Source organism: Meleagris gallopavo, chromosome Z (assembly GCF_905368555.1).
Source record: "Meleagris gallopavo chromosome Z, MGAL_WU_HG_1.1, whole genome shotgun sequence".
NCBI classification, from domain to species: Eukaryota; Metazoa; Chordata; class Aves; order Galliformes; family Phasianidae; genus Meleagris; species Meleagris gallopavo.
This window is the reverse complement of record NC_139435.1, coordinates 51,427,758-51,447,480: the sequence shown is the minus strand read 5'-3', so window position 1 is coordinate 51,447,480 and position 19,723 is coordinate 51,427,758. Positions and strand designations below refer to the sequence as shown.

The window sequence follows — 19,723 nt, the reverse complement described above, 5'->3', positions numbered from 1 at the left end:
CCTGGAGTATCTTTCATGTGAAAATAGCTGAAAGACATGGAAGTATTTAGCAGCCTGGAGAAGACTAAGGGATATCTTACCAGTGCTTATAATTATCTAATGGGCAGGAGCAAAGTGGATGGTGCCAGACTCTTTTCAGTGGTGCTCAGTGACAGGAAAAGGGTCAATGGGCACAAACAGAACACAGGAAGTTCCATATAAACATGAGGAAAGGCTTTTTTACTTTGAAGGTGACACAGCACTGGAACAAGCTGTCCAGAGTGACTGTGAAGTCTTCTCTGGAGACGTTCAAAACCTGCCTGGATGTTTTCCTGTGCAGTCTACTGTAGGGAACCTGCTTTTGCAGGGAAGTTGGAATTAATGATCTACAGAGATAATTCCCAAATCCTATGATTCTGTGATTATGTGAATCAGTGGCCTGTACAGAATTGTTGTGAAGGAATTAAAAATGTGTCATATGGATATTTATAGTCTACTCTTCAATATTAGAGGTTACTTCGAAATAAAAAGCCAAAACACTGTTTCAGAATAGAATCTTAATTGTTTTATCTTTAATAGAGTGGAGATGTAATGTCTATCACTCTGATATGTAGATCTTCCCACTGGGGAACTGCAGCAATACTGGTATCCAGAAATACTGACTACATGTTCAGAATGGGCTACGCCATTCCATTTTTTCATTATAATTTTGCTCTTAAAACAAGTACAGTGCAGTTTTCTTTTATGAAAAAAATCATCACATGAAGAAAGAACATTCAATCTCTGTTCAGGAAATGCTTTTAATAACTCCAAGCAGTATATCAACCTACAGCTTTCAATCTTGGATTCAACAATCACATGAGCAACAAATTTCTTCCTTGAGTAGACAGTCTTGAATCATAACAACTCCTAACGAATATCAAAACCTACCTGATATAATTATATCTCAGCCAAAGAAAAAAAAAAGCAGAAAAGAAAAATGGACAAACAAATCATTACTCTACTTCCCAGAACCACTCCTCCTACAAAGGTTTGAATGCCACTCTATGTCCCCTGACAGACAGTGCTGGACCATGCCAATCTTCCAGGTTCCTTCTGGGATCCACAGACAGAGCCATACCATCCTGCAGAGCGATTTTTTTCTCTTATTAACAATTTAATGAATATAAAAGCCTTATCTAGAGTGTTGTGACTTTTCAAATTAGCATAAAAATATGACTGCATCTGTAACAGCACATAACTTTTTTTTTGAAGCAGCACACTGATCTTCCTTTACTGATTGTTCTTTTTGAAGAGCAATGCTTGAAAGCCTAAACTCCTCAAATGTTCCAATGATTTTCATCATCATATTGATTAACTGTGTTTTCCCATTACAAAGAATAAAACTATTATCAGAAGGCTAGTGTACTGTTAAAACAAAGTTGCATTCCAGGAACTTGAAAGCACTGTATTTGGCATTCCAAGAAGCATTAGGCTTAGAAAAGAAAGAAAGAAAGAAAGAAAGAAAGGAAAAAGAACAAACAACAATATAGTTTAAAATAAGTAACTTGTTATCAAAGCAGGATGAAATTTCACAAATGCTCTCATCAAAGTTACTTGTGACCCTCCAAAATTTGAATCAATAACATGCCTCCTCCCACATTTTCACCAGTCATAGTGTCATTACTCAGAATAATGCTCCTGGACTCCAACTGAGCCTAATGTTTGTTTTGAATAAGAAATCCAGCATCAGGATTTTAAAATGTCAGAGAAATCCTGTTGTTAGAGGAAAGAACAATAGTGTTTCAAAGCCAGTTATTGCCATCATGCTTTCAAAATAAGGAACATTTCCTGTTTAGTAAAGAATAATAAGCTAAGAAAGTGGCACATATTCTGCCTACACTGCTTGAAAGCGTGACTCAAAGCATGACTCAAAATGGCAGTACGTATTCATATGCATCTTATTTCACATCATCTCTGTTAAAATAGACCTGTAACCAGTGGTGTCCCCCAGGGGTCTGTGCTGGGTCCGGTTTTGTTCAACATCTTCATCAATGACCTTGATGAGGGGACAGTGGCCACCCTCAGCAAGTTTGCTGATGATACGAAGTTGGGAGGATTGGCTGACACGCCTGAAGGCTGTGCTGCCATTCAGCGAGACCTGGGCAGGCTGGAGAGCTGGGCAGTAAGAAACCGGATGAGGTTCAAAAAAGCAAGTGTAGGGTCTTACACCTAGGGAGGAATAATTGCATGCACCAATACAGGCTGGGGGATGAGCTGCTGGAGAGGAGCTCTGCAGAGAGGGACCTGGGCGTCCTGGTGGACGACAGGTTGGCCATGAGCCAGCAGTGTGCCCTCGTGGCCAAAAAGGCCAATGGCATTCTGGGGTGCATTACAAAGAGCATGGCCAGCAGGTCGAGGGAGGTGATCCTCCCCCTCTACTCTGCCCTGGTAAGGCATCATCTGGAATACTGTGTCCAGTTCTGGGCTCCCCAGTACAAAAAGGACAGGGATCTCTTGGAAAGAGTCCAGCGGAGGGCCACAAAGATGGTGAAGGGCCTGGAGCATCTCCCCTATGAAGAAAGGCTAAGTGAACTGGGTCTGTTTAGCCTTGAGAAAAGAAGACTGAGAGGGGACCTGATCCAGGTTTATAAACCTGGGGTGTGGCGGCCATAGCGGTGAGTCTCTTTTCAGTGGTACGTGGAGACGAGGGGAAACGGACATCAGCTGCAGCACAGGAAGTTTCGCACGAATGTGCGTAAGAACTTCTTCATGGTGAGGGTGACGGAGCACTGGAACAGGCTGCCCAGGGGGGTTGTGGAGTCTCCTTCTCTGGAGATATTCAAGTCTCGCCTGGACGCCTACCTGTGCGACCTGGTGTAGGGAACCTGCTTTGGCAGGGGGGTTGGTCTCGATGATCTCTAGAGGTCCCTTCCAACCCCTACAATTCTGTAATTCTGTGACTCTGCGATACATCTTTGCTCTAATCTGGAGCTTCAAATTCCTAAAACATATTATTCTGTCTTCCCTTTATAGAATTATAGAATCACAGAATTGCTCAGGTTGGAAAAGACCTTATAGATCATGAAGTTCTCATTTTCACATTCAGACAGCAGCAATGCAGTAACTACATAGTTAGACTGACACAGAAGCTCCCCTTGATATTTCACTCTATTTCACTCAATGAAAAGATAACAGCTTTTTCCAGATTTTGTGCTGTTAATAACACCAGCATGAGCTACTTCAAAACAGAGAAGGTGTATTTCAAACAGTTATCACACACAACAGTAGTGTTTGCCTCAAAACCAGGAATTACACATAGGAATATGTACTAAAGTACAATGCAGTCTGCAACAGACAGTGTCATATTTATGTACCTTTAAATATACTAGAACTGATTTTTTCCAAAGTTAACTAATCTGAATCATGTCCATCTGAATTTTAATCCAGCACCTCTGTTCCTTCTACAAGCATTGCTGTATTTAATGCATAGACTTCAAAATTGCTTATTGGGTCTCAAGTCAAAGTACAATTAAAAGAAAAGCTCAATACTGTAAAAAAAGTCTCACTCTGAACCCAATAGATTTTATCAGACTGCCTAACACTTTGGAATGTTTCACAAGAGATTAGGGCAGGATCAAGATTTGTGTTTGGGTCAGTTTAGCTGAGATTCCCAGATGAGCTGCGCTCTTTTGCTAACCCTTCATTTCCAGGAGCATTGTTCTGAAGTGGCAATATCAAACACAGAAAAAGAACATGACAGTGTGACAAGGCAATTCACTTTAACAATGTACCTACCTTTCTGAGACCAGCCAAAGATTCAGGCAACCAATTTCCCTCTCTTGAACAATAGCAAATAGATACAAAAGACAGCAAAAGCAGCCACGTAAAAATAGCTCAGCTGTACGCTGATACTCTTTCTCACAGATTCATACATTAATAAAATCTATGGCCCAGCAACTTTAATTTCAAGATGTTTCATAAACTATCATTCACTAGGCAGTGAGTTTTCCTCTCCCCACTTAAAATTATTTATCTAGCATCCAAAATATTCATTAGCAGTAATTCCTTGATGGTATACAAATTCCAAAGTGACCTGAAACTCCTGGAAGGGTACACAAAAGCTTGAAGATGATGTTAAGATGAAAGGTAAAAAAAAAACTATGCGAGTTGTCTCTCACATACTGAAACTGCACATAAAAGCTGCCAAAGGACTTAGAACATTGGGAGGAAAGGAGAATAAAAGATATTTGCTATTTCTCACATTTTGCAATGGTGTCTTGCAAACATGTTGACTCAGGACAATAACATCTCAACTTTTCACAGAGTGAAGAACTAAAGGCATGGATATGGGAAAACAGCAGCATGTCCTGCAGCATGGCATGTACACCCCAGATGCAAATGCATAAAACAGATTCAAATGCATGGGCAACCATCAATTCCAACAATGATCATTTATTTTATGCTACTGTCTACCACACACACATCCACAAGCAATGAAAACATTTCAAGGCCAACTTAAGATTCTCAGTGTCTGATCTTCTTCAAAATGTGAATTTAGCAATTTTAAGGTTTTGAAATGCAAGACACAAAGAGATAAGGCGTATGACCAGTAACCTGAATCTGTGTCTGTGAGTGCTGCTCAATACAACCACAACACATGCACATGTTATCTTTGGATCACGTGGATAAAGAGTTGCCTGTATTTCTTTTCACTTACACATTCTAACACATGAATTTTCCAGCTGTCTTCCTTCTAGCAAAGCACTTATTTGTACAAGATACTGCACAGCTACATATTCTATTGGTCGTCATTAGAGTAACAGATGATGCATGTTTTAACCTAAAGCTGACCACTCCTGGGGCAAGAAGATCACTTAGTCTGCCTTGAAGCTTGAGTAGTACTGTTGAAATGAGGCAAACAGGATCTCAGTGTGAAGGTGTCTTTTCCTTAACACCATACAGAGATTAATGAAGCAAAGGAGATTAACCCTTTCAAGAGGAATATGGCCCTGTAGAGCAGGATCTCACAGACTTATCAAACCATTACACAATATTTCTCTGTTGTGCTAGATGAAACAGCACTGAGATTTAGTGCACCCTAAGTGCTTCCAAGTAACTATAATTGGCTGCTATGAAGAACCAGGGCTAAAAAAAAATGGGCATAACATATTAAGGCTACATCTTGGTTTTGTTTTCAGAAAACAGACAGACTCAAGCATTCTAGCATTGAAAGAGAGATATAAATCAGAAGCTTAATACTGTTGTAAAAGCAGAAGCATCTGGAAAATAAACTTATTAACAGTCTTCTGTTGCCAGTTTGGAACAGTAACTCCACCATCCAAACTACAGACTTCAACTCCCACCAGTCCCACAAAATGGTAAGCATTTCTATATTAAAAGCAACAACGTGCAATCAAAAAAATCCAATATAAAACTATGAACGTACCAAAGAAAAGCATTGTTGAAGAAAACTACACTATCTGGACATAAAAGGATCATGTACCCAATGTAGACACCCCTCTATTGGCATTTGGTGAGGAAAGACTGGTAACTGCTCTAATCATCAACCTCTGAAGACAGTAATAAAATGATAACTGCTCTTGATAGACGCAGCAGTTAAAAGCACTATAGCTTACCTTTTTCCAGATAGCTTCTGCTAAGACCGAAGTATCAGATGTTTCCTACTTCCAGCTTCCCTTACACAAATAACTGATATTTGAAGGCAACAAGTAGACAAGTAGTAGATGCTTCTGTGAATTCTTCTTTTTGTAAACCTGCTGCTAACATTCCTTGGAAAAGTACTGCTCCCATTTTGCATCAGCTGAGAGGAATGAATGATCACTACTGGCACTTGCATCCTGGCTCAGACAACACTGTCTTCTGCGGCGCAAGAGTGACTCACCATCGCACACAACATATCTCTGTGTGACTAACAGGATTTAGGCCTCCTGGGAGAAGTACAAAGTACTGTTCCGAACACAGCCTGCAACCCATACGGTTTCTGACTGTTATCAACAGCCTCTACGATCAGACTATAAAACTGCTTACTGTAAACTCAACATTATAGCCCAGCATGAACTCCTGATAAGGAAAGCTTCATTCCTGAAAAAGTTGTATCTTCAAAAAATAGTATTTATTGAAAATACAGCACTAACCACACATATGCAAATGTGCCAAGATGTGGCCCAGATGTGAAAAATCTATGCATGAATATTCCCATTTGGAAGAAAATCCAGTGTACAAGCAAGAAAGTCAGCATAACAGAACACTCCACTTTATACCTTCTTCCCAACAATCAAAAAGCCAGTACCATCAGATACGTATCAAAGTGTACCTGCACTGCAGAACACACAAATCCACTGAGATACTTTCTACTGATTCTAAATGGAAGAACTTGTGAAAGCAGGAGACAAGAAAGAAAACATTGAGTGGCTCTGCAGCTTAAGAAAAAACTGCACACATCTGCAACAAATTGTCTGACTACAGTAATCAGTTTTACCTGAAAATTACCAGTTTGCAATCAAAATACAAAGATTTATATCAGAGGTAATTCATTACCAAGTTTTTCTCGTTAATATATTTGCATTATTTTTTAATAATTAAAATTTTAAAATTTAAAATTTAATTAAACAAATTTACCTCCGTTGCTTCTTTTTTCTCTCCTGATTTGGAAGAAGTTCCACTTGCCTTCTTGTCACCCTGCTGTAAGTAAAGAAAAGAGATGTGTAAGAGATGTGCTGCTCCCAAGGAGTTCTTCTCCCAGTCTGTATGGGATTGCCCCAAGCCATACGCAACACCTTATGCTTGGCCTTGTTGAACCTCATCATGTAGAATCACTTTTCAAGATTGTCCAAGTCCCTTTGGATGTCATCCCCTCCTTCTATTCTATCAACTCAGCTTGGTATCATCAGCAAACTTGCTGAGGGCATACTCAGTCCCACTGAGATCTTGAAAAAGATATTGAAAATCACTTGTACTAACACTGACCTATAGGGGACAATACTGATGACCAGACTCCATTGTCCCACTGGATGACTTCAACAGATTTCAGTCAGAAAGTAATGATTTCAATAGCTCTACATTTAACACTATTGTTGTGAGAAGTTCTGTAAGATATTCATATTATCAGTTAGTCTTGATTAGCATGGCACTCTGATACTCGCTGTAGACTCACAGACTCTTGTAGAAACACAACAGCTCTAACAGATCAACACTACGTGTCCAACCATGACCATGCACTCCAACATCTAAACTTTCTTCATAACCATTCAAATGCTCATGATGTCCAATCCTCCTTATGTGGAAGAAATCTGCTATTATGACTTCTAGACTTTTGCTGTTTATACGAAACATAAACTCATGGTTCAAGCACAGGCGCACAGCAAAAAATACAGTTCCTCTTCAAAACTCCTGTGTCATCCCATCCAAAACATTAAACTTCCTTCCACCTAACCCAATGTGCCATTACTCCTACGTGTTCTCCATGTGTAGCAACATAGAGAATATCCTGCAAGTGCACTGTATTCAACACTGGCTTTATTTTGCATCTCTGATAACAGAGAGTATGGTCCCTCAAAAAAATCTTTTTCAACAGCAAACTGTTTAATCTTAGAATAAAAAAAAGGCTAAAAGCAAGTAATTTTCCCCATGAATAAAAAAAACAATATAATAAAGCCATTATATAGTATCTCAGCTAGTATCCCAGGGCAACTCAGACACCAGAGAATGAGGATTCAAAACTGTTTGGTGTTGCTGAGTAAAGAGAGGGGTTGAGCTTAGAACCATCCATTCCTTTCTGTTTTAAAGACCAAGTAGCAGGAGAAGTTTGCTAAACCACTTAAGTAATGAGTTCCTACAGCATTTCCTTTGCATGACTACAACTAGAAAGTAATGAGCCATGTATCACTAGACCATCTTCAGCTGGAATGTGCTCAAGCACAGCAACAGACAGGCTGCGGACACAATAGCTGAAGGAACAAACAGAACAAAAATAAAAAAAAATAAGTCATGTCTCTTATCCATTTCCACTATGGTAGTACAGGACAAAAATTTCACACGTTGTTTTAAACAATAATAAAACAATCTAATAATTCAAGATTTTTAAATTAGTAAGGGCATCACTAAGGCATTTTAAAAGTTTTAGAATTGGAAATACTATTCCAATTTTGACTCTTCAGTAGAAAACCAAACCAGATAGTCAGTCTTTCCAGGTAAGATTTACATGGATTGATTCAATGCCCCACAATACCACTTTCAGTAAGGACACAACCCAGTTATCTGCAGTATCTACAGCAAACACACCATGCACATACCAATAAAAGCAACATCAATAGATCTGCTTTAACTGACAAATGGTGATTCCAGCGCAGCTATAAGGTTCAGGACCTATGGCTGCTGTTCAGCAAAACTATTTTACGCAGACTGGGCTCTGATTCTACATGGACATTCTCATTATAGGATCACAGCTTCATATTCATACAATACCTCAAAGTGGAAGAGGCCTACAAGGATCAAGTCATACTCTTGGCTTCACACAAGACCATCCAAACCCAACCCTGCACCTGAGAGTACAGTCCAAATGCTCCTTGAACTCCAGCACTGGGGCTGTGCCCACCGCCCTGTGCATCCCATTCCACGCCCACCACCCCCTGGTGCAGACCCTTTCCCTGTCCCCCAGCTGCCCCTCCCCTAACACAGCTCCACGCCGTTCCCTCAGGCCCTGTCGCTGTCACACAGAGCAGAGCTCAGCGCCACCTTCCACTCCCTGTGAGGAGCTGCAGTCGCCATGAGGGCTCCCCTCAGCTCCTCTGCTCTGCGCTGAGCACACCTAGGGACCTCAACCACTCCTTACACACCTTGCCATCTTTGTTGCAGCACAAGACTCAAAAAGCTGAATGCTACCCTGAATCCAGCCGCATCTCTTACTGTTATCAACACAGACAGCTTACGGACAACTGCAAATGCATACTGCATAGAATGAAAGGCTTTATTGGCTTCCCAAGAGAATATTAATTATCATAATGGAAGTGGGCTACCAAAGCAAGCACGTTTTCCTGTATATTGCATGTATGCTGTCAATCTCATTGGTATACTCTCTCACATCTGGGGGGTAACACCAACTGAAGTCCAGAATGATTCTCCATTTCCTTTGCAAGTCACAAAAAGCAGGAACCCTATACAGATCCTACTGCATACACCAGACTTCTGTCAATGCCAAACCAGGCACTACCTTTCTTACCTTTGTCCACATCTTCTTTCCTGCCAAGGAAACATACGCCAGACAGGATCATAACATCAAGAGAGCTCCCAGTCGCAGGACTGTGTCCCAGCAGTTGGCTGAAATGAAGAGCATCCCAACCAATGTGTCAAGGCTCTTCTACCTCTAGACCAGGCTGTGATGTACAGTAATCTGAGGTTCCCAGAGAGAGCCTGGGAGTCAGAGGAAAGGCAGGACAAATGGGCTGGCAGCATTCCCTCAACCATCCCTCAAGGAGATCAACTGCACAACCCTGAAGCACCCTGGGGAAGCCAAGTACTCCAACTCTGCCACACCTAAACTCAAGTCAAGCAGGGGTTAGGCACCTGAAGCCTTCCCACCAGAAAGCTGTGTCAAACAGCATCTACAATAATGAGACTCCAATTTAAAATTCAAATGACACTTGGAACAAGCATGTAAGTCCCCACTAAAATGATTTTTGTCCAGTCACTTGGAGTCACATACTGTGTACACTTAAGCACTGATGCTCTCTGGCCTCAGATAATAAAACAGTCTAAAAAAGCATCATCTCACTTGAAAGTCTGCCACCCTGAGAAGGTAAACTAGGAAAGCACAATTTTCTAATACACCTTCTGCAAAGATCACACTGGTTCAATGAAAAGCTTATGTTTAAGATATGAGAAGAGGTCCTATTTTAAAATGACCTCCATCAGCTCCCTTTTGCTTTGCATTTCCAAGCGCTGAGACTTCTAGTTCAAATAAATTAATCAATTTGCTTAGCAAGAAACTCAGCTAAGCTCTCCTGGAATGGTATGCATGCCTTGCTCTTTTATGTCCCCACATGGGTGAGAGAGGCTGCTTTTGCTTTGGGCATTCTACCCTTTTTCAACAACATACACATACTGATGGCAGAAGCAGCTCCAACTCTGTCACAAAAAGAGCCAGCTTTTAGTTAGTTAAAATGTAACTTATTTGCAACATTTTCCTATAGTTGTTGAAAAAATAAATTGGCTCCAAGTATGTTTCACTAAGGACAAAACAAGCAAAACAACTCATAATGACAACATCTGAAAAAAAAAAACAAAAAAAACAAAGAAGTAACATCAACATCAACGAAGTTTATCCTGAGATCTTCATCTTGTTTTGCGTGCAAAAAACATCTTGACACTATTGCCTCAGCACATTTACCTTTAGATTCAAACACTGTGCAAAATACCAGTAACAGAATGTACAACTGCATCTTCAGCTTACACTTGCAAAAATCAGGTCTCTGCTAAAGGTCCTGCTCCACGACATTCTTCTTAAACCTCAGGAGTTCCATTAGCACCAGTAAGCCCTCAGTTCAAAGACACTGCACAGCATCTCAGAGGTCAGCAATGGCATTCAGTAACTGGGTAAGATGGGAAGTCTGCCTGCAATACTCTCAGCTGAAGTCAACTAACTCTGCATTGCTGCTGCTGCTGCTGCTGCTGAAGACAATCATTCCATCCTGACAGGAATCTGACCATCACTTTTTAGTTGAAATTGGGAAAAAGACAGAGATCTTTGATGCTGCTCAAAGAACTGCCAGATCAAAGATGCATCAAGGAAGTGTACAGAAAGCATAGGTGAAAGCCAGACTCTTCTTACAGCCCTTTGCACTTTATACAAAGGGCTTTAAGATCATTATGCTTTGCACACATCTCCTAGGAAAAAACAAACAAACAAATAAACAAACCAGCACCTACTGACTTAGTTTCTCAGGATCCCACAGATGTTCAAGTGTAAAATCCCATGACACTGCGGGTCCCCTTGTTCTGCCAGTCCAGGTCTATTTGAGCCACCTCAATTTTGGCAGCTTGGTCTACCTGATGGTTATTTTGCTGTTCTTCTGTAGCCCGACTCTTGGGCACATGAGCATCTACATGGCGCACCTTTACAACCATATTCTTTGTTTGGGCAGCAATATCTTTCCACAATTCAGCAGCCCAAATAGGTTTACTCTTTCTTTGCCAGAACAGAACAGAACAGAACAACCATCAAATCTCTCATGTCTGTTCCTCTCTTCCTTCTCTCCTGCTGCACTCCCTCATTTATTAGACCACGATGCCCTCCAGGAAGAAACTACCCCAGTAAGTGATGGATGTTTACATGGACAGGGAGGACACTGGTCTCCCACAAAGTCCAGTGAAGATGTACTGGTGCCAGTAACTACACAGACTGCTTTCCAACACAGCTCAAGAGATGAGGTTTCCCTCTGTGAATGTGGACAACAAGATGGTCTTTGTATCTTTTCCAACACTGGATTCAGTGGCCCAGGACTACAGAGCCATCATCACTTAATGCATCAGTTCTCAAACTTTCCTATTTCTGATTCTGTGTTATCATCATCATGCTGTATCACTACTTATTACAACAATAACACTCAGAAACATCAATAATCCATCATCTAAGCTGCTCTGAGCAACGGAAAAGTGCTATTAGAAATTAGGGGGATCCCATTTACCTCAACCATTATTCAGGAAATACGTTAAAACGATGTTTTCTCTGAAAGACGCCTTTCACCATATTTAGTTTCTCTAAAACTTTAACAGAGGGCAGGCTCCTTCTCAACACTCCTCTGCAAGACCAACTGCTTCCTGCTATGACTAATAATTCAGACGACTTGTAAGCAATTACAGCTCCTGTCAGACTAATGAGCACTGACCAAGCTGAGCTGAACCACAGAGAGCCATGAGAGCTGAGGTTTGCTCAGAGACTGTTCAACAAGACAAAACTATTCCTGGCAGCTCCATGACCTACCTGCAGCTAAACACACGTTTCCAAAAAAAGGCACACTACAGGATTTTCACCCAAAGCAGAAGCAAACCCACGCAAACTCTGCCTCTGCCTTATGCTGCAAATCACTTAATTGCTGAGTTTTGATCGAATGGCATAGTTTAGTCGCTTCGAGAGTTCGCATTATTCAGAGCATCACAAAAAACAGCCATCAGCACGAACGAGACACGTTCCAGCACCGCTTAGACAAAGTTCATGGCGGAATTTCGGAGCTATATCCAGAAAATGCCAGGTTTTCACAGGACCTGACGCACAACAACACAAGCACGTGAACAGCGCCCATCTGCCGCCCGTCACTCCCACCTCCCCGCTCATTCGTGTCACAGACGGGCGGACCCACTCGCAGCCGCTGTGCGGAGCCCTCCGCAGGCCGCAGCCGCCCCCCTGCATTTACCATGGCATACCACCAGCGCGCGAAAGCCATGGCGCTGCTCGTTGCTCCGCACGGCTCGGCACGGCACGGCACGGCACATAGACGCACGGGCCGCGCCCCAGCAGCCACCTCCCTCCGGGGGCGGCACCCGCCGCGGGAGCGGCCACGGCCGCGCCCCAGCCGCCACCGAGCACTGCAGTAGGGCGGTGCTGGCGGGTCCGCGGACCGGGCGGGGGGTCATGGTTGGCGGGGGGGTGGAGGAGGGGAATAGGGGGTGCCGGGGTCCATCAGTGCAGTCGCCGCTCCCCCCGCCCGCCTCGCCCCGCATTCGCGCCGCTCCCTGCCCACTTTACCGCGGTGGGGCCGGGGAGACCCGAGCCCGGCTGGGACATGGCGCACGGTGCCGCTGCGGGCGGGGGGCGACCGGTGGCGGCGCGGAGCAGAGGACGCTACCGAGCCTCGCGGCCAGTCCCTCCTCTTCCTGCCGGGCCGGGGGGGCCAGGGCAGGGCGTCCCAGTTCGCTCCACCAACGCGGGAGCGGCTTGCGTTGTGTTGTTAATGCTTGGGGGCGGGAGGGGGAAGTGTCGACACTTTCCAACTTTCAAGTGGAGTTACTGACTTTCTCCCCCCTGGAAGGCCTTTTCTCGCAGTCTCTTGGCAAGGCTTGTGGATTCCCACAGTCCTGAGCGTAAAGCTGCTCGTCGCGTGGCCTCAGCCTGGGACTGAGACATGTCCCGCAGCACTGAGACTCCCGTCAGTGTCACTCACTGGGTACTTGGTCAGAAAACTTTCCCAGTACCCCAGCCCACGGAGTCCTCACAGAACTGAGCTCCTGACTGACAACAGTACTGACAGCTGTTCCAAAATACGGCAGGGGTTGTCGTGGTCACACAAAGCTGTTAGAAGTTGAATCATGACTGAGTAACTGTGATCAAAACAGATATTCTCTATAATAAGGGTAATAAGAGCAGCAGTGGTTTCTGGACACGTATGTACTGAGGTCGCATACACCAACAGGAGGAACAAGAAGTTCTCAGGGAGTGCTCTTTCCCTTACCAGCCACACTCCCTGAAGCATGAGGACAAAAGTCCTTCCCTGATGCAGATCAAAGCCGGCCGCTGGGAAGCAGCCCCAGTCGGTGCTGTGGGTGGATGTATGCGAGGCCTCAGAATGGCTTCAGCCTCCAGGTGAGAAGCAGCGTGGGTCAGGCACATCCCCTGCCTGAGGCATTCCCTGCTCTTCCTACACTCCATGCACTCATCACTGGCCTTTGAAGTGATTCAGTAGCATGTATGGGTTTTGCTTTCCACTCTGCCTAAAATTTTAAGCACATGAGTTCACTGTGACGGGAAGAACAGCACGGAGTTCTTCAGCTGCAGGCAGAAGGCCTGTCTGACACAGCATTCCACGTAGGCAACTTCGTATGCTTCACCCCTTCTATTGCTACATGCCTTGTGACAGCAGCTGAAGCCGTCAGTGACTGAAATCCTGGAGTCACCCAGAAATGAGGCGGTAATACAGGAAAAGCTGCTTGCTGATCAGTGTCCTGCAGGGTGTTGAGGGTTCTGCTGATCCAGCACAAGGCCAATTTTAAGCTCTCTGCTGGGAAGTTAGGCATAAGACATGATGTTTGAAATGACCCTCAGAAATCCCGTTCAGGTCTGCCATACATACCTACACAGAAGGACATATTCTGGAAGAATTCAACCTGCATCAGTCTGTGTATAACATGGCAGCCCTGCCTGGCTCAGAGGGTGTGGTAGATGCCCTCCAGGACGGGATAGTTGCAGGGAGGAGCACAGAGCCTTAATCCAGATCTTGCAGCATCTGCATACACCTGCAGTGTTCTGGAGATTGATCAGGTTTCTAAGTCATGTTGTTGTTTTTTTTTTTCTGTTGCATTTTCTAACAATTCCTTTATAGCATCTGCGTTTCTCTTGCAAGTGAGCAAACTCACAGCTTAGATTTTACATGGCTCTGGGAGGTCTGCTAAGGGCTGATCATGAACACAGAAGATGATGGGAAGTCCAAAAATTGCTCGTTCAGTGTATATCAGCTGGAGCAACAGCAGCAGCTGCAGGAACACAGGCTTTTTACTGTTAATAATGTGCAATGGAAGCAAGTACTTACAATAATTGGCTTTATGTTTTAAACAGTCATTTAGATATGCACTTTGTGGATATATTTATACTTAATTCAAGGTACTGGCAGACAAATTGGAATGCAGAATCACAGGTTCATGTTTCTTTACCATACTCAAACTCCAAAGGTCTCCAGTTACTGTGATATGTCTGTGGATAAAAAGGTGCTGAAAGTTCTACCAAGATCTAACTAATTTTTTTGCCACATATATATATATTATTAACATAACTTCCATAAGAGTAGTACTGCAAGTTCATGAGTCATTCAGTAAATTAATGAAATTTAAAATTTCATGTTTAATTGGATTTTCATCTGCAACAGTTTAAAAGAAGTACAGAAGTATAAAACTAGTCAAACAAGTTGTTTGCTTAGCCTCCCCCCTCTTCCTCTGGTTTATCAAGAGACTCTTGTCAGTTTTCTTTCTGTTCTTTTCCTCTGAACTCCAGATACTGCCTTCTTATGGCCATTGCAGACTTACTTTTTTTCATTGGGTGCCTGCAATCCCCACTCTGCTTTAACACACCAGCATTAATGAAGACACACAAAGTATATTTAATTTCTTCTTCTTCTGCTTCTGTTCACAAAGCATTTGTAAATGGAAATTGGGAAGTTTTTCAGTTACAGAAATCCTACTTGTTGATAAGGACAAATAGTCTTTAACTTTCTTGCAGTACAAAGCTGTGTTTCAAACCCTTATTATTAAAAAAGAAATATCTTATTTCTGTATACATTGATACCTGTATTTTTCTATACATTGTAAACATGTTCTCTTTCGTCATATAAATTACATACCCTTGTTTGTTTAGTGTGGATTGAAGACTTCCTGCTGGACTGCATGCCACTGCAAAATGGAAATTTGCTTTGCACAGACAGAAGTCTTGACCCTTACATCAGCCAAGAGAAAACAGGTGTTGATTCTATAGCTTTCCTTTATTTCTATAGTTTTATAAATCGCAAAATATTGATCTGGAAGTTAATTCAAAAAATTAAATTTGAAATTAAATAATTGTTGAAGCTGAATTTAATTGATATATACAGATAAATACGGATTTATTGAAGGTTTCTTTTCTCCACAGCCAGTTTTTACTGGTGAGACCCGACAGTGCTGTCAGTTTTGAGACATGGCAGAGATTTAAGGCAGCTAAGATAAGATTGCTGTATTCCTAAAATAGTTGTGACTGTTGGATGGAGAACAGTTTAGGAATGTGTGCTTCAAGTCATTTATTTGTTTCAGTATAAATACAGCTTTTAGCAAATTACAGGCATTTCTCTGGATTGGATATAGATAAGAACGGTACAAGGTTATTTGATATCCATAAAGTGAGATCCAAAAGGAAGTATAGAATGTTGAGATGGGCGTTACCCTAACAAATGTCAAACATTGCAGCTATGTAGGAGCGGCTAATCTGCAGCTCGTTTCTGTCTGCTGGTTTTATCTAAAAAGACCTTCCTGGGATGAAGTACATTCTCTCCAGTATAAAGTGTATAACAGTATATCAAGTATAAAACAAAATTACAGCAAAATTTATGTCTGACATTTCTGATCTTCTATAAACCTGGAGGAACTATGCTCCATGCAGTATTGGTACATAAGGAAATGACAATAGCCTTTGTCTCAGATTCTCAAATCACAGACTGTGATTGCTTCATAACAGGCTAAATAAGCCTCTAGATAGCACTGTGTGAGCTGGGATGAAGAAAATCTGTGCATTCAGAAATTTTAAAGTCTTTATATACTAGGTGGTCTAAAAATCAGTATAAAACCATGCTAGTAGAGTGAAATACACACCAATTAAGCACAGTTTACAGTTTCAATAGGTAAAATTTAACAAACTCTGTTGTATCAATTCCTTATGTTGCAGATGTAAAACCCATGTGAGAGATTTAAACTTTCATATACTTCCTGGACATGTGGTCAGTGATTATCAGTTTCCATTTGACACTGAAAAATGCTTTTCCTTTGAGAGTACTGGAATTCCATCCAGCACCACTCTACACCAGTCTCCAAAAATTGCGGTTAGGCAATGGTCCCCTTAGTTAAGCTTTCATCAGTTTGGTTTCAATACTTCCAGTTATGGGGAGAAAGGGTGGATGTTGTATTCTACAGGGGACAGATTACTGCCAGTTTTGTAATAAAAAATACTTTAAAATGAAATTCATCATAAGCTTATTAACATTTGAAGAGACTTAATAGAGGAAGGGTTTATGAAAACTAGCTGCATGTTTCTGCACATCCTGCAAAACAAGCTCCAATGTTGTTTGCATTGGTTTGCAAAGATGCAGTAAATCATAAATGTGAGTGACTTCCCGCAGGCCAACCAAGGTTAATGAAGATGAAATTTTAATGTCCTGTGACTTTTTTTTCTGTTTTGTGTTTTCTTTTTCTCACCTACCTGTGCACAGATCCGTACAAAATTAGCACCCAAAAAGACAGACAGATAAAAGTATAGTTTATGACTAATCCAAAAGTGGAAAAAAAACAAACAGCACTGAAATATTTTACACGTGGTATTCATAAATAGTGTATTTATACAAAATATGTGTATTTATCTGCAGATATACCTAGTGTATTTACATATACATACAAACACATATCTGCCTCTCAATGTTTTTGTACAGTTCTATGATATAATGCATTAACCAATATTCTTGTGATTCCCAGGTAAAACAAAAAACTAATGACTAAACATTAAACAATATCCACTTACAGCAAAACAACACTGAAATACATAGTTAATTTAGACTGAATGCAATAAAATATTTATGCAATAAAATATTAACCTTGAGACAGAATTTCAACAGAAACCTTGGAGAATCTCTAGAGCCGGGCGGCAATCAGAAAAGGAGGAAAAATAGCTCCTCCATGTGCCTCTGCTCTGCCTTCATAAGGGACATCCAGAGCATGAGCCTTCAGTTTTGTGTGCCTTGAGCTACCATAGCGCATGCAACTCAAAGTGGCCCGGGTTCTTTCAGCACGACAAAAGGTGGTCATTTTTGTGACTGACCCTAAGGGCCTTGCAGGAACAGTCTAATGCTGGTTAGAAAGCACAAAAGTGCCAATCCTACTAAATATCTTATTTTGTTTATTTGTTTTGCTTCCTGCAAGTGTTTCGTAAACTCTTTGCTGTCTTGGCTAGAGATGATGCTCCTTCACATATATTTTCCACAGCTGCCTGTGAAATGAGATGTCAGAAATTATAGAAGTATTCCTGCAGTATTTCCCTCTGCACTTGTGGCAGCTTATACAGAAACCTCAGGCAAACAAGAAATTCCTGTTGATAGAAAGGAAATTACAGTGCTGAGCCCTGCTCATTCTCATGAGATGCAGCACACCTGTTCTTCCTACAGGGATGCTATGCTGCATCTGGGTGGCTGGGTGTGTGTCCCAACAGCCTTCATCTGTCCAGTAGCGTTGCTAGTGAAGAAGGAGGCTTCTGCCTTTGCTGTTGCTACCTGGAGGTGGAGGATGGGTGAGAGAGGTCACATAGTGTTTTGGTAGAGGGCAAAAATGTCGACCTTGAGTTTTGTTTATGCACAGCACTTTCAGTCAGACCACATTTATGTTCTGATTACCAAGCTTAAAAGTAGGGCTATAGCAGTGAAGAAGAAAAGTTATTACATACATTGTCCTCTTTGGTTTGCAGACTATGAGATGTATAAAGGCGTTTTTCATCTAAATGGACACTCTTTCATAATGGCATAATTATCTGTACAAAATGTATTTGCATGCAGCCACACATTCAGGCATCCATACATATATACACACACGTACATAAATAGTCTATCACACTTTAGAGCAAGAAAAATAGCATTCTCAACTACATTGCTGACCATGGTTGCCCTGTGTGCCTGAAAATAAGAATATAAGCATACAGAACTGCCCCAAATGTAGTACCACGCTGCTGAGTCATCTCCTACAGGCTGGATGGGGGCTTCTGGATGCTGTCACGCATTTAGCAGCCTTGTTGCTGCCTGGCTTGTCTTGTGTGAACTCAACTAGTTAACTACTGTCGCCACTGGAAGTGCGATTAACACATTACAGTCTGCATTAACATTAATAGCCATGTCTCCAAATAGAGGTCTATTTGCGGCGTGACATTCCAGAACCTATTATAGCCATCTGCCACTTTCCCATTACCACCCTGCTCTGATGTTTGCTCAGTGGTTTAAATTCTTCATCATCAGAGACTGTACAGTGTGCATGACTTAATCTCTCAGATTGACTTTTTTTAGATTATTACTGTACTGCGTGATCTTTAAGGTCCCTTCGAACCTAAGATGTTCTATGACTCCATGACAAAAGACAGATTCCAGTGAAAACAGCAGACAGGAAGTCAAAGTAAGTACAGGCTATTAAGGACAAGTTTTATGGAAAGCTGCAACACTGTTTTGCAGGACATTGCTTCCTGTTTCAGAAATATGGAAAAAAGAAACTGGGATTGGTCTGAAGGGGAATATGCGTAACATGAAAAATATTTCACAATCATATGCTGTTTTGTCAGAAAAAAAAAATACAATTAAAAAAAATAGTAAACGGAACTAATGGTGAACAGAATAAGTGACGAAGAGAGTAAGTAGCTGGGAACAGGATCACAGCACTCTGTGCAGCTTGGCTTGCCACTGAGCTCAGAGCAAAAGAAAGAAGCAAAAGAAACCTTCACCTTTTGCTGCTACCCTAATGCTCGTTTTGCTGTCCTTCACCCACTGAACACATCACTCCTGCCTTGGTAACTGCTTGCAGCTATTTTCTTGCTGCAAAAGAGCCCAACAATATCAACCCAAGCGTCCAAGTATCACTGTCATGGCATGAAGCACTGTATACGCTGCTGTGGTGTAAGCTTCCAGCAGCAGTTCCCTCCTAGCTCATGCTTTTCCGAAGACAAATATAGCACTAATGGTACTGGTGCAGGGATAATTTTCTCAGCCTGCACCGCTTCTGCCTGGGAGCACTTATCCTTTCTAAGCGGTGTGTTAGTTTAATGTTTGTCCAACCGTGGGCTCTGTAGTGGCCATGCACTGCAGTGAGACTGGTTTCCATGCATGCTCAGGACCAGGCATCAGTACAGAGGACTTGGTTTGCTATGAAATTACTCAGTAGTGCAGTCCAGTGCAAGTTCGCACCAGGTGCAAATCATTACAGAAGTAACAGAGTCTTGCACACATAAGAAAACCCTAAACCCGCATTTTCCACTCAGAAGAATGCACTACACCTT

At 42.1% G+C, this 19,723-nt stretch overlaps 1 protein-coding gene across 11 annotated transcripts in view; it reads right to left on the bottom strand.

Moving 5' to 3' along the window:
• Positions 1 to 12,906, bottom strand: part of CAST (calpastatin) — a 62,054-nt gene extending 49,148 nt beyond the window's left edge. For 5 of the 11 annotated variants that reach the window (XM_085214463.1, XM_019610607.3, XM_085214464.1 and 2 more), the window contains exons 1-2: positions 12,400 to 12,715; positions 6,601 to 6,663 (exon numbers count right to left, since the gene is read on the bottom strand). In XM_085214463.1, coding sequence (XP_085070589.1) covers positions 6,601 to 6,663; positions 12,400 to 12,696 — 360 coding nt within the window. In that variant the 5' untranslated portion in view covers positions 12,697 to 12,715. The other 6 variants (XM_085214467.1, XM_085214470.1, XM_085214468.1 and 3 more) reach the window with 4 other exon arrangements.
• Between the last annotated feature and the right edge of the window lie 6,817 nt (positions 12,907 to 19,723).